General features: G+C 38.1%; 1 protein-coding gene across 3 annotated transcripts in view; it reads left to right on the plus strand.

The window, feature by feature from the left end:
• The window catches only part of LOC127414713 (integrin beta-4-like), a 33,026-nt gene extending 19,127 nt beyond the window's left edge, over positions 1-13,899 (plus strand). For 2 of the 3 annotated variants that reach the window (XM_051652919.1, XM_051652918.1), the window contains exons 31-42: positions 1,640-1,777; positions 2,042-2,224; positions 2,972-3,106; positions 6,315-6,476; positions 7,234-7,398; positions 7,636-7,749; positions 8,406-8,555; positions 9,684-9,872; positions 10,287-10,442; positions 10,556-10,717; positions 11,234-11,341; positions 12,596-13,899. In XM_051652919.1, coding sequence (XP_051508879.1) covers positions 1,640-1,777; positions 2,042-2,224; positions 2,972-3,106; positions 6,315-6,476; positions 7,234-7,398; positions 7,636-7,749; positions 8,406-8,555; positions 9,684-9,872; positions 10,287-10,442; positions 10,556-10,717; positions 11,234-11,341; positions 12,596-12,735 — 1,802 coding nt within the window. In that variant the 3' untranslated portion in view covers positions 12,736-13,899. The remainder of the gene's footprint in view (positions 1-1,639; positions 1,778-2,041; positions 2,225-2,971; positions 3,107-6,314; positions 6,477-7,233; positions 7,399-7,635; positions 7,750-8,405; positions 8,556-9,683; positions 9,873-10,286; positions 10,443-10,555; positions 10,718-11,233; positions 11,342-12,595) is intronic. The other variant, XM_051652920.1, reaches the window with a different exon arrangement.
• The last annotated feature ends 7 nt before the right edge of the window (positions 13,900-13,906 follow it).

Raw genomic sequence — 13,906 nt, forward strand, 5'->3', positions numbered from 1 at the left:
CAGTGTTAGACTTAAACCATGTCCTAACCTGGTGCCATGCAACAAGTTTTCATTGGCAAGCAATTCAAAAGATATGTGGGGCCCTATTTTAAGCGTGCAAGCATTAAGCGCAGCGCAATTCTTTAACTCATAAGCACAAAGTCAATGGGCATGGCCATGAAGTGTTGGTATTTTCATGCAAGCGTGCGCTAAGTCTAGACACAAGTGGGTTTGGCGAAATCACGCGTGCAAGGCACTAATCGGGTCAAGGGAGGATCTTCTCCAGCACCGTCTTTCCTATTATGCAGTCCATTCCCTGTCAAGCACCAGCGATATAAACAAATACAGTACATTCATAAGAAGTTGGTAGTGTAAATGGACTGTATGCATTAGAAGAATAAAACTATGGATTTACATTATTTTGTATGTCCTTGTTAAATGTGACACGTTTCTTTTTATACGCATGGAAAATGTGGTTCAGAATATGGATGTAAGCTCCGTTAAAATGTAAGTATTATTAATCATTTTCATCTACTGACACATCATGGCTAGAATTAACAGTGTTTCAAACAAAACATAAATATAATAAGTGGTCAAAAAATTCATACTAAATACAAACATTTTACTCTCTCTTTCTTCCAACGACCCCTTTTGCAGTAATTTAAAAATCACTCTACGACAACATGTTGAAAATTACTAGTATGCTACAAATCATAAATTCATTTGTAAATATACAATAATAATAATACATATAAACATAACAATAAAATAATAATCAAATTCATAATTGAAAAAATAAACCATGACCTCTAGAAAATGTAACACAAATTGGATAATTTTTTGTTTCAACAAACAGCTTCCACAGTGATGGTCACGGACATTATTTGATGTTCTGTACTTTCAGAATTTGGACATGAACTTTATTACCACCTGCTGGTGAAATCTCTGAATTTGCACTTTGCGCTGAGTTAAAAGATGGTATTGAAACGTCTTAGCGCAATGACATATTTCTTAGGAAAATAGCAAATTGCGCTTTGTGCCACTTCATTACCATATAATACACCCACAGTTTGCGTGCCTACACCCACAGCAGCGCAAACACTCCCTCCCACTCCCACTTGCGCTTTGCGTTGGCACAAAAATTGCACTTAGAATTAGAGTTCTCACGAAAATTGGATAAGACGTTGCTTTGCGCACTCACGAAAATAGAGCCTTTAATGTTTAATATACAGTTATGTGGAGCAGAATTTTTTAACAATGTGATTTCATGGTAGCTGGGTCTTCACAGCATGACACTGCAGAAACAGGAGTCGAGCAAAAAAAAAAATTTTGTTGCTGAAAAACCCCTCAGATTTAGATAGAAAAGATAGCTTTTATCACTTTTCGTTTTATTGTGTTGCATCTGGTTAGGACATGTGTTATGGTTAGGTGCGCTTCACCACATCTAAAGCAGAAAGATTGATGTTTTAGAATAGTTTTTTTTAATGCTTTGGGTTTCTACTACCCCACAGGACCACCATCAGGAAAAGTCTCTTAATATTTTTTTATAGTTTATATATTTTATTTATGTTATATATATTTCTCTCTACAACCTTTGATGCTATTTAAAGTTTCATTTTGACAAACATGGCCATCTATATTTATTATTTTACCTCTCCAGTACCTGGTGAACCTGGTCGCTTGGCTTTCAACGTCATCAGTCCAACTGTCACTCAGGTTAGCTGGGCGGAGCCAGCAGAGACAAATGGTGTCATCACTGCATATGAGGTCATCTACACACCAATCAATGAAGACAGCAGTAAGAATCCTAGAATACCCTTGTATCTATTAGCAGAGTGCAGTTTAGTTGTAACACAAGTTTACAGCCGTAAACTGGTGGATATTTTTTATAATCCCATTAGTTGTTCCTGTTTTTATGCAATGTTTGGGCTAGTTCTATGGAAACTTAAAATTGCTTTATGGCATCTGTGTGTCAGGTCTTAGTTTTCAAAAATATGGTATATAATAATATGCTATTTAGTGCTTCTATGATTGTAAATGTGTATATTTTTTCTTTGGTCAGAGCCAACCGGAGCTACTAAGAAGGTGATGATTGACAACCCCAAAAAGCGCATGCTGCTAATCGAGAACCTTCAAGCATCTCAGACGTACTGTTACAAAGTGCGTGCTCGCAATAAGGTAGGCTGGGGCCCATACAGAGATGCTACCATCAACCTGGCAACACAACCTACCAGACCCATGTCAAGTAAGTGTCTTACAAAAAAAAAAAAAAAAAACCTTGTACAGTGCTTTCAGTAAATGATACAGCTAGCTTTCTTTCTAGAGCTTGTGGTGCAGACTCAAATCCATTCAAAATCGAGTTTGATTTGTTGGGTTTGTGTAAAAGTTTTACAAACTCAGGTGTACACCTAGGAACTACACCAGTGGCAACTTAAAAATTGGGTCTGGGGTACAGTTCATGGGGGACTTGCTATGTGAACCTTAGTAATGATGTACAAAAGGGGCTGTTCGGACCTAAAGTGTTTCTTGCGTTAAAAAAACCTAGGTGGTGTGTTTTTAAAAGTTTACGTTTTTTTTAACTTGACAAGGCATCAACACTGAAAAAAAACAACAAAAAAAAACAGTGAGACTTGGTGCAACAATCAAAGACATCCGTCTTTCGCATGTTTAATTTTTCTGTGAACGGCCCCTAATGCTATTTTGGCAATCAGATCATGTTCTTTGCATGTCTTGCAATGCATCTATTGTAGACAGAAACAAGTGCCATTAAGTTTTTATAATTTTAAAAACCAAATCAAATATATGGCTAAAAAGTAGACAATGCAATTTTTGCAATGCTTTTTCTTCCTTTAATTTCTTAATTTTCTTCATTTGTTCACAGTAGTAAACTGCCTTTCAACACATAGTGGTTGGGAGATGAATAATAAATGATGTGTATAAAATACTGTTTTGTAATTGTTAAAATTTTTATTGTATTATATCCATTCTGCAGTTCCCATCATTCCAGACATCCCCATTGTGGATGCAGAGGCTGGTGATGACTATGACAGCTATCTGATGTACAGTAATGAAGTCCTACGATCCCCAACAAGCAGCCAGAGGCCAAGTATGACAGACCTGTCTGATGGTGAGTGTCTTACATGTGATGTGGTGCAATGTTGCATCAACCCCTAAGAATCAAATCATGTGTTTTGGTGCTAAATGCTATTAAATGATACTTCACCCAAAAATGAAAATTCTGTCATTATTTGCACACCCTTATGTTGTTCCAAACCCAGATGACTTTGTTTCTCCCATGAAACATACCAGGAAATGTTAGGCAGAATGACAGCCTCAGTCACCTTCATTGCACAATGAAAGCGAATGTGGACTTAGGCTAACATTCTATTTAACATCACCTTTTGTGTTCCACGGAAGGAAAAATTTCATATGGGTTTGGAACAACATGAGGGTGAATGAATGATGACAGAATTAAAATTTTGGGGTGAAATATTCATAATATTAGAACGAACACATTTAGGATATGTGGACTAACCCATGTAGTCTTGAACTGAAAAATGTAAAAGACTTTGATCATAACTTGCCTGAAGCTTGTCTGTATTGCATGCCTGAGTATGGAGGTGGAATTGTTTCAAGCATTTGAAAGCTTTTTCATGCAACTTTGACCTGTTGAAACCTGCTGGTCAGTAGCAGTCAGACATGGTCATGGTTTGTCTTCGTCTACGGCAAGGATGATGTTCTTACATCATTCATATACAACTCATACAACTTCTTCTAGTCCCCTGTGTCTGTCCCCTTGAAGAAATCACAAGGACTTGCCTCTATTCTTGTGTGCAGACACAATGGAACAATGTCCTTTTTCTTTCCTTTGGCTTTGTAGAACTGGGTGACTGGGCTCTTTATCAAGGTTGACGTTATTGATTGTGCAATGTTCATTCCATTGCGAAAGGAATTACTTGTTCAGTGGTGTGGGGAAATGTTGCAGCTGTATTTTGGTGGAGTGACAAGAATGATCATACGTTTATTTACTTGGTCTTGTTAGTTCAATAAGACATGACTAGCATCGTGGATTGGCTCAGAAGATATCAGCTTCCCTTCATCTTTCTTTCCTGCTGCTTAACCTTAGTAATTAAAGGTTTAGTTCACCCAAAAATGAAAATTCTGTAATCATTTATTCACCCTGATGTTGTTCCAAACCAGTATGAATTTCTTGCTTTTGTTGAACAAAAAATGAGTAGTTTAGCAGAATGTTCTCACTACACTTTTCCATACAATGGAAGTAAATGGTGATGGAACTGTCAAGCTCCAAAAATAACAAAACGCATAATAAAAGTACAACTAGATGGGTAAAGTTCGTCAAGACAAACTGTTGTTTAAAAAGCTTGATGTTTGGTTATACAGACATTACAGTAAGATAGATAGATAGATAGGAAAAGAGCAATTTAAACAAAGTCTTTATAGCAAGTCAGTCCACTGTCGGCCATCTTGGAATGCTCTCGGGAGGCTATTTCCAGTCATGCCAGTGCAGCTCCTATCTACTTGAATGGAGAAAGACCAAAATCTCAAAAACGGTTGGTCAAGATTACGATCAAAGAACATATTTCAAATTAGCAATAAAATCTGACAATACTGGTATCATAAATTGCGATTCTTTACATCATATTACGCTAAATTCAGTTTTCCCGGCTTGTATAGCTAATGCGCATGCATGTTCTAGAGTTGATTGAAAGATGATGTCTGTATCTAAAAGGTGATTGACTCTTTGAACTGTAAGGCGGGACTTCCTTTCTACATCCGTTGACCGCTGGGCTCTCAGAGCTCCTTGGTTGAGCATTCAAATTTCTCCCATTCATTTTAATAGAAGTGGCCCATCTCTGCTAAATATTCTCTGATTTAAAGCAGATTAAATGCCTTGAGTGGGTTTGTTTACATTTAAATTTTTGACAGTTGAAGTTTAAATAGTCTTGGCCAATTTTTATATTCTGTCAATGTAAGTCTATGCTATTTTTTAAAAGTTTGATCATCCGCTTTGCGAAAACCGTAATTCCGATCAGTTAGAAAAGACATAGCACACCAAGTCAGAACAGTCTTAAGGTCTGTGCCAAGTTTGATGTAGCATGAATGCTCTAAGAGTTGTTACAATTGATAATTGTGGTCTTTGTTTAGGGATTTTGTAAAAAAAAAAGAAAATGCCAAAATTCGAATGAGTTGTTTTGTCTCACAAATTCCTTAAGAAGACTTAAAATATAGTGCTTTATAGCCACATGGACTACTTTAATGGTAATTTCATGATGGGTTTTTTTTTTTTTTTTTTTTTTTTGGAGCTCAGCAGCACCAGTCTCCATTCACTTGTTTGGAAAGGGTAGCTAAGCATTTTTCAAAATATCTCAATTTGTGATCCACGGTAGAAAGAAAGTTACACTGGTTTGGTACAAAATGAGGGTGAGTAAATGATAACAGAATTTTCATCTTTTAATGAATTAACCCTTCGAGACACATCCAGCCCACACATCCTTAGTGCCTTGCTTGCTTCCCCCACATGAATACGGAAGGCTCACGCTGGAAGCATGTCCAGCTGGTTGGTTCGGACCTGGATCTCCGTCAAGTGTCCTGGAAGCTGCCTGCTGACATCATTCCCCTTCGCCTGAGCCAAGCCACAGATGCCAGCGATGATTCGATGATTCCACAAGGTGAAGACCCTGGCAGACAGCATGCCAACTACACCCAACGTCAACCCAATGCTGTTCTATTAAAGTCGATTGACTGGCTTATCTCAGAGTGTTAATTGGTGTCAAGTTTCCCTGCTTAATATTGGTGCATAGTAGAAAACTATTTAGGCAAGTGATGGACTTGGTGGTTAAGAAGTCCTTGATTGCCAAGCTGAAGAATTAGGCTCCCAGCCCTGTTAAAAAGACCATTGCTGGTCCCGAGAATGTTTTGGATGCTGGTCCACAGCATGGGATGCTGCTATGCTGGGTGTCCCTACCAAGCTTCTTAACTAGCTAAACCAGCTTCAGAAAGACCATGCTTTTGATACCCAGCATTTTTGCAGGTGGACAACATGACGATGCTTGTCCAGCACCAGACCAGCATGAACCAGTTTAGTGCAGCATGGAAATTCATGGTATTTTCAGCAAGAATACCATTGCTACCATAAAAACATTGATGCTTCATCTGAAATGAGAGTTTTTCTTTTGGGTACGACAGTTTGGGTCTGTTGGGGTGTTCACCTTTGGACTACAGTTGAGCTGGAAGAGCTACCTGTGTTGTTATGTTCATTCTTGTTCGCTAATGTCATGTTATGCTAATTTGTCATATTTTCTTTTGTTCTTCAGATCAGCTTCTAAATGGAAAATGGGAACAGAATTTCCTGTTCCCAGGATCAAGCAGTTCCCTCTCCCGCAACGTCAGCTCTTCCTCAACCACGTACAGCCATTCCACACCCCGTCCTGCAGTGACCAATCATAGCAGCACCACAACATACATTTCTGGCAAAGGTAGTCAGATCATTAGATGTTCCAAGGGATAGTTCACCCAACTATGAAAATGTTGTTCTCGTTTACAGAATCACCCTCTCGTTGTTCCAACCACAAAAATATGTGTTCTTTCATCCATGGAACACACAAGGAGATGTTTTGCAGTCATTTCACAATGCTGATTTCCATACAACAAAATCGTGCTGTAACCAGGGGCTGTCAATCTCCAAAAAGAGCAAAGAAACATAGAAGTACCACAAAAGTAATCCATTGGACTCGCTAGCCATACACTAGCTTTGTCTGAGGAACAGACCGAAATTTAACTTGCCATTTATGGAATATCTTGCCCTCCGCTATTGCTTTCAAATCTCATTAGCTCATTCACATATTCAAACTTGGCATGATATACATGAGAAGCTAAGCATTTGCCATCATTGATGTCAAACCTAGTGCATGCAACAGTTTTGGTTTAGTCCTCATACAGAGCTGCCAGATGGCTTCAGAAGACTTGTGCACAAATTGTATGGACTACTTAAATCAAGCTTTCCTCTCTCATTTTGACCTTTCTTTATGTCTACCTTAATTTTTTGAAGAAAAACAGCATAAATATTGCTTAAAAAATATATCTTTTTTTTTCAATGGAGGGGCGAAAGTCCTACAGATTTGTAACAACACGAGGTTGAGTAAATGACTTTTTCATTCAACTTAAATGTTGCAAAGACATAATAGGTGAATTAATAGACACATTTATCAATCATTTAAATTTTGTCTCTATCAGGGGGCTCAACTTCCCAAAGATACAATATCAACATGGACGGTGGACTTCTAAAAGAGGAAGTGACCCTGAGAAAACGTTCTGACAACAGGCATTATACTGACAACGATGGTGTGAGGGATTCTATCGTGATGGGAAACTTGTCTGGTGGATTTTTGGAAAATCAAGGTAACGATTTGTGTGAGCATAATGGCATCTGAAATCGTTTGATATATTGGCTTGCTATGTGCAGCTTTGGGCAAGAATCCGCGGCTGACTCTCGCTTCAACCCTGCTCTCCGTTTTCTCCTTCTTTTTCTATACATTTCTTCTCTGTCTGCTGTATTCTGGTATTTTCCCATGGTATGGCTGCCTGCCAATCCTTTCCCGCCGCGCTCCACCCTCCCATGGCTTGGCTGTCCCTCAGGCGTCTCTAGCTTCAGCCAGAGTACAACTACCAGCTACAGCATGAGCTCCAGAGCTCGCACTCAGTCTGAGGACATCAATGATGCACTGCTCAACCTTGATAGGGTTCTTCAGGGTGAGTGAACCTGGAAGCAACCAATCAAACCAAGAGGTCTAAGAGAAACCTGACTTCTAATTGGTTACGAACTCTGACCACAGTTAATTTGAGAACTAGAATAGGTTCCACCATCTATTGAAATTGGTTATCACTGTCGAAGTGTGTAAGTGTTGCACCACTTGCGTCACAAAACAGAATAGCAAAAATTAGGATTGTTTTCAAACAAGTTTCCCAAAAACTTTACTTGTCTTTCATTAGTTAGACAAACAGATAGTTACGTGCTAAACTCATGCCATTGGTTGAGACAATTTTGCTGTTTTGGACAGTTTGGGATGCTTAAATAAATGTAGCAATGTTTTTAGTACTACAGAGACAGTGTTTACACTTTTCGGGGACATCAACCTGCAAATGATTTGCTTAAATTTGCCTTCTTAGCAAATTAATCTGGGATAGGAGGAGTTTAACTGTATAATAAAAAAAATGTAACACTGCAGCTTTTAAAAGGATGTTTCAATACACGGTTCTGGATAATCGGAAGCCTCTTATGAGAAACCTCAGCCAATTCTGGTGTTTTCCTGGTCCCTAACCAATAAATAATAATAAGAAAAATATAACAAAAAAATTAAATATGTCTGTGGCTTGACATTTTCCGTCTGTACTGCTTGTGCACTCAGAGACTCGCTTTAATCCGGGTGTTCCTGAGACTCCCAGCAGACTGGTATTCTCTGCCCTGGGGCCCACGGCCCTGAAAGTGAGCTGGCAGGAGCCCCACTGTGAGACGGATGTAATGGGGTACTGCGTCCTTTACCAGCAAATCAATGGTGGTGAGTACAAGTACTGTATTTATAAGCAGTCATTCTTTTCTCAGTCATACTATTATTCATTTATCCATCTATCTACAGTTGAAGTCAGAAGTTTACATACACTTAGGTTGAAGTCATTAAAACTCATTTTTTAATTAAAAAAAAGCCAGACTACAGTTTGCAAGTGCACATGGGGACAAAGATCTTACTTTTTGGAGAAATGTCCTCTGGTCAAATGAAAAAATAATTGAACTGTTTGGCCATAATGACCATCATTATGTTTGGAGGAAAAAGGGTGAGGCTTGCAAGCCGAAGAACACTATCCCAACCGTGAAGCATGGGGGTGGCAGCATCATGTTGTGGGGGTGTTTTGCGGCAGGAGGACTGGTGCACTTCACAAAATAGATGGCATCATGAGGAAGGAAAATTATGTGGATATATTGAAGCAACATCTCAAGACATCAGCCAGGAAGTTAAAGCTTGGTCGCAAATGCTTCCAAATGGACAATGACCCCAAGCATACCTCCAAAGTTGTGTCAAAATGGCTTAAGGACAACAAAGTCAAGGTATTGGAGTGGCCGTTGGAGTGGCCATCACAAAGCTCTGACCTCAATCCTATAGAAAATTTGTGAGCAGAACTGAAAAAGCGTGTGCGAGCAAGGAGGCCTACAAACCTGACTCAGATACACCAGTTCTGTCTGGAGGAATGGGCCAAAATTCCAGCAACTTATTGTGAGAAGCTCGTTGAAGGCTACCCAAAACATTTGACCCAAGTTAAACAATTTAAAGGCAATTCTACCAAATACTAACAAAGTGTATGTAAACTTCTGACCCACTGGGAATGTGATGAAAGAAATAAAAGCTGAAATAAATCATCCTCTCTACTATTATTCTGACATTTCACATTCTTAAAATAAAGTAGTGATCCTAACTGACCTAAGACAGGGAATGTTTTCTACGATTAAATGTCAGGAATTGTGAAAAACTGAGTTTAAATGTATTTGTCTAAGGTATGTAAAATTCTGACTTCAACTGTATCCACCCATTCATCCATCTATCCATCCAATTGTCAGATCACTCTCAAATGGAAGAGAACAGCATTTTGGGTGAATTAGACATCTTTAATTACTATAAATGTTCCTCCTATAGGTGAGATAAAACGTATTGAGGTGAACAATCCCACTCAAAATTCTGTGGTGGTGCAGGATCTTTTGCCAAATCAGTCCTATATCTTCAAAGTGAAGGCCCAAAGTCTAGAAGGCTGGGGCCCTGAGAGAGAGGGAGTCATTACCATTGAGTCTGCTGTCGACCCCAAGAGTCCGCTTAGCCCAATGCCAGGTGAGTACACCTTAATTCCTTTAATGCCATTATTTATGTTACCTATAGAGGACAGAGAAGCTATAGCAGTGGCTATGTCTTCTCAGCAAATTGAAACAATTGTGAAATAATTCCCAGTGAAGAACTACACTACCAATGATCTTGAAGAGATATCCTCCTTGAATCTACCAATAAGAGTAACTGTTACCATGGAAACGAGAACTGCACCTTAATTGAGGATTTTTTTTTTTTTTAATAATCCCTTTGAAGAATATAAATGGGAAAAGTACTTTTGGAATCTAGGCAGCTGAAAAATTGTATGGTCATTGTTGCACTCTATTATCATATTGTTGAGTGTATATTTGTAAACAAGCTTTATCACTAACGCAAATCATCTTTTTCCTTTTTCTATTATGCATGAATGCTGTTTTACAGGGTCTCCGTTCACTCTCAGCACTCCCAGTGCTCCAGGACCTTTGATCTTCACAGCTTTAAGTCCAGACACCCTGCAGTTGAGCTGGGAGAGACCCCGCAAACCTAATGGGGACATCCTGGGCTACGTGGTGACCTGTGAACAGCTGCACGGAGGAGGTCAGATAGAATGATCCTCTTTGTTTTTTTATTTGGCATTAAAGAAAAGATTCTCTGGACTTCTAATCTTCAGTAGGCTCATTGTTAAGATTCAGTCCTTTGTTTCTTTGCAGGTGATCTTCGCTCATTCCAGGTGAATGGCAATGTTGCAACATCTTTGACTGTGTCTGACCTGAGAGAAAACATTCCATACAAGTTTAAAGTTCAGGCACAGACCACGCAAGGCTTTGGGCCAGAGAGAGAGGGCATCATCACCATCGAATCCCAGGATGGAGGTATGCAAGACAGTACATCATAGAGAGAGTGACATGACAATGCTTTATCTCATACTACAAAATATATTTGACTGTTTAAATAGCTTTCATTTTTACTGTATACAAATTTTAAGGCCAACATGAAAACAAAATTTGACCCTATTTATCTTCATAAAAATGATGTTCCTGGTCTTAAAATACATGATTCATCAGTGCACATATTATTTTCATAACATTCATCAAAATGCATCAACTTTCCATGCCTTTGAAATTAATTTTCTTGTCTGCTGACTTAACCAAGGCTATGTGGGCAGGAAAAATTTATATTAACCAATAAGGTCATGATCCAATCAAATCCAACTGGATAAAGTCAAGTCCCACCCTATATTATTTCCCACTATATACTGTTTAATTTCGACATAGGTCACATTCTAATATGTTGTGAATGGCGTTTCATGCTGATTTTAAGGGGGAAAATGACTGTTGAGATAAATTGTGTTTGTTGAAACCTCATCTTTTCTGTCTTCTCTTTCTCAGGCTCCATGTCTCAGCACAGCAGTCATTCAGTTACTAAGAGAGAGGTCTTCAACCTACCAACAGAGATCACTTCTCACACCATGTTCACAGAACCTTTCATGTCCCAAGGTACCAACATACACCACACATAATACAAACAAATCTTTAAAAGGATAGGTAACCCATAAATGAAAGTTCTCTTATCATTTACTCACCCTCATGCCATCCCAGATGTGTATGACTTTCTTTGTTCTGCAGAACACAAAGATTTTTAGTAGAATATTTCAACTCTGTTGGTCCATTCAATGCAAATGAATGGTGGCCAGAGCTTTGAAGCTCCAAAAAGCATATAAAGGCAGCATAAAAGTAATCCATACAACTCCAGTGGTTAAATCTTTATCTTCAGAAGCGATATGATAGGTGTGGGTGAGAGACAGATCGATATTTAAGTCATTTTTTCTATAATTCTCCTCCCTGCCCAGTAGGTGGTGATATGCACAAAGAATGTGAATAGTCAAAAGCAAAAGAAGAATTTGGAAGTGAAATTGAAAGTGGAGATTTATAGTAAAAAAGGACTTAAATATTGAATACTGTTTCTCACCCACACCATATCGCTTCTGAAGATACAGATTTAACCACTGGAGTCGCACGGATTAATTTTATGCTGCCTTTAATGTGCTTTTTGGGCCTACAAAGTTCTGGTCACCATTCACATGCATTGTATGGACTTACAGGGCTGAAATATTCTTCTAAAAATCTTTGTTTGTGTTCTGCAAAAGAAAGAGAGTCATACACATCTGGGTTGGCATGAGGGTGAGTAAATGATGAGAGAATTTTCATTTTTGGGTGAACTATCCCTTTAAGTCAACTCATTGATCAATTTAGTAATGATTAAAAAACAACTTTGAGTTTTGATACTCTAATCAACTTTTTTAGATCGAAAGTGGCACTTAATTATAAAGAAATTTTCACCAAAAAAGTATTTGGACAGTTAAGCCATCTAATGCTTGACCTTTTCTCAGAACTAAATTCTCTTTTCTGAGCCATTTTTGCAATGTCTTTGAACCAACTGATGTCATATAGATTTTTAGTGGATGTATGAAGTCAGTTCACCACAAGCTGACACATTAACTAGGGGCATGTTCTACTACCTTTTGACAAACACAAATGGTCACAATAATTTGTCTAATTTTGAACAACACATGAATTGTTTTACCATTTGAATCCTAATAAAGTTATTTTTGTAAAATTACTTGAAATGGTCTTTTAAGTGTGGTTAAAGTGTCCAAATACTTTTTGGTACCACTGTATCTTTAGCTCATATAAATGTCTTTCACAAATGCTATCTGTTTCTGATGTGTGAGGGGTTTTGTTTGTGTTCAGATGGTATGATGATGATGTCGAGCAGGCAAATCACTGAGTCGGGCGGCACCATCACTCGACAGGTAGAGATGGTGCAGAGGGGCGTCATGTCCAGCAGTACCGTCACAAATAAGGTGGAGAGAAAGTACTATGAGGCCTAATCTCACACCTGTTGCCTTCAGTTGAATTGACATCACAGAGCAACATGCATACACTCTCAAGTGAAACTTGATAGCTAAGCTGCATTTGAGTGAGAAGTGCAGACTGGCCAAATGTGCACAAAATGTGGGGTTTCTGTAAGGAATTACAGTGTGTGTGCATGAATGTAGCTGAGCTATTGGATTCCTTGCATTATTACTGTCAGAAAGACCAAAGTCTTCGAAACTTTGATACTTTGTTGAATGTAAAGACTTAAAACCTTTTAGTGTTATTTGATCTCTTCAAAACAAGTATTTGTTAAAACTTTTGGTATTAAACCATGTTTGTGGGAAATATTATGGACATGTGCAAACAATGGGAATTAGTTAGGGATCTTCTGTTGCTTATTTGAGTTTGAATAAGTTAACCTTGGATATTAAGGTTCAATTTGGCAGATTTCATTACATGATGTTTATATCATTGATGTTTCTTGGGAATTTCAGAATTTTTATTTTGATCAAACTGATTTCACTACTCAAAAGACCATCAAAGCTGATCGCTAGTATACCGTATGTTTGTGTTTTTACTGCTGGTCCCCAGCACAGGATGCTTGTTCACTAGCTTCTCTTTAAGAGATTTTCTTTCAAACATATTTTTCACATCAAATGTGCCATATGTCAGTTAATTTGCAGTGTGTATTTCAACTGATTAGTACCCCCAAATCCCATTTCTACATGTGAGGGTTGCATAACATGTTGCAACATGCGAGTTAATGCAAATGGACTAAATTCTTAGGATTGTATATATGAGTTTTTTTTAATTTTTTTTATTGCCTGGTTGCAAGATGTGCTGTTGTAACTTGACGCCTGTGGCTGCATTTCAGACAACATGCAGTATAAAAATTTGCCAGGTTTGTACACTACTGGCAATATGGAAATAATTATCAACCACACCTATTTACCTTGTTTTGCTGAATTACAGTTTTTACTTCATTAAATAATCTATTTAGTACTTTTTACCTGGAAAAATTGTCATTATTTTATATTAAAATAGTATTTTGTCATCATATATCTGGAACATATAACTAGTCTGAATTTCATTCTGTAATATGCAAAACTCCTCACTGTGCAGTGTGCATCTCACTTCACCACACTAAATGAAACAATAAATCACTCTACCACAGTCGACTCCTTG

Source organism: Myxocyprinus asiaticus, chromosome 24, assembly GCF_019703515.2.
Source record: "Myxocyprinus asiaticus isolate MX2 ecotype Aquarium Trade chromosome 24, UBuf_Myxa_2, whole genome shotgun sequence".
NCBI lineage: Eukaryota > Metazoa > Chordata > Actinopteri > Cypriniformes > Catostomidae > Myxocyprinus > Myxocyprinus asiaticus.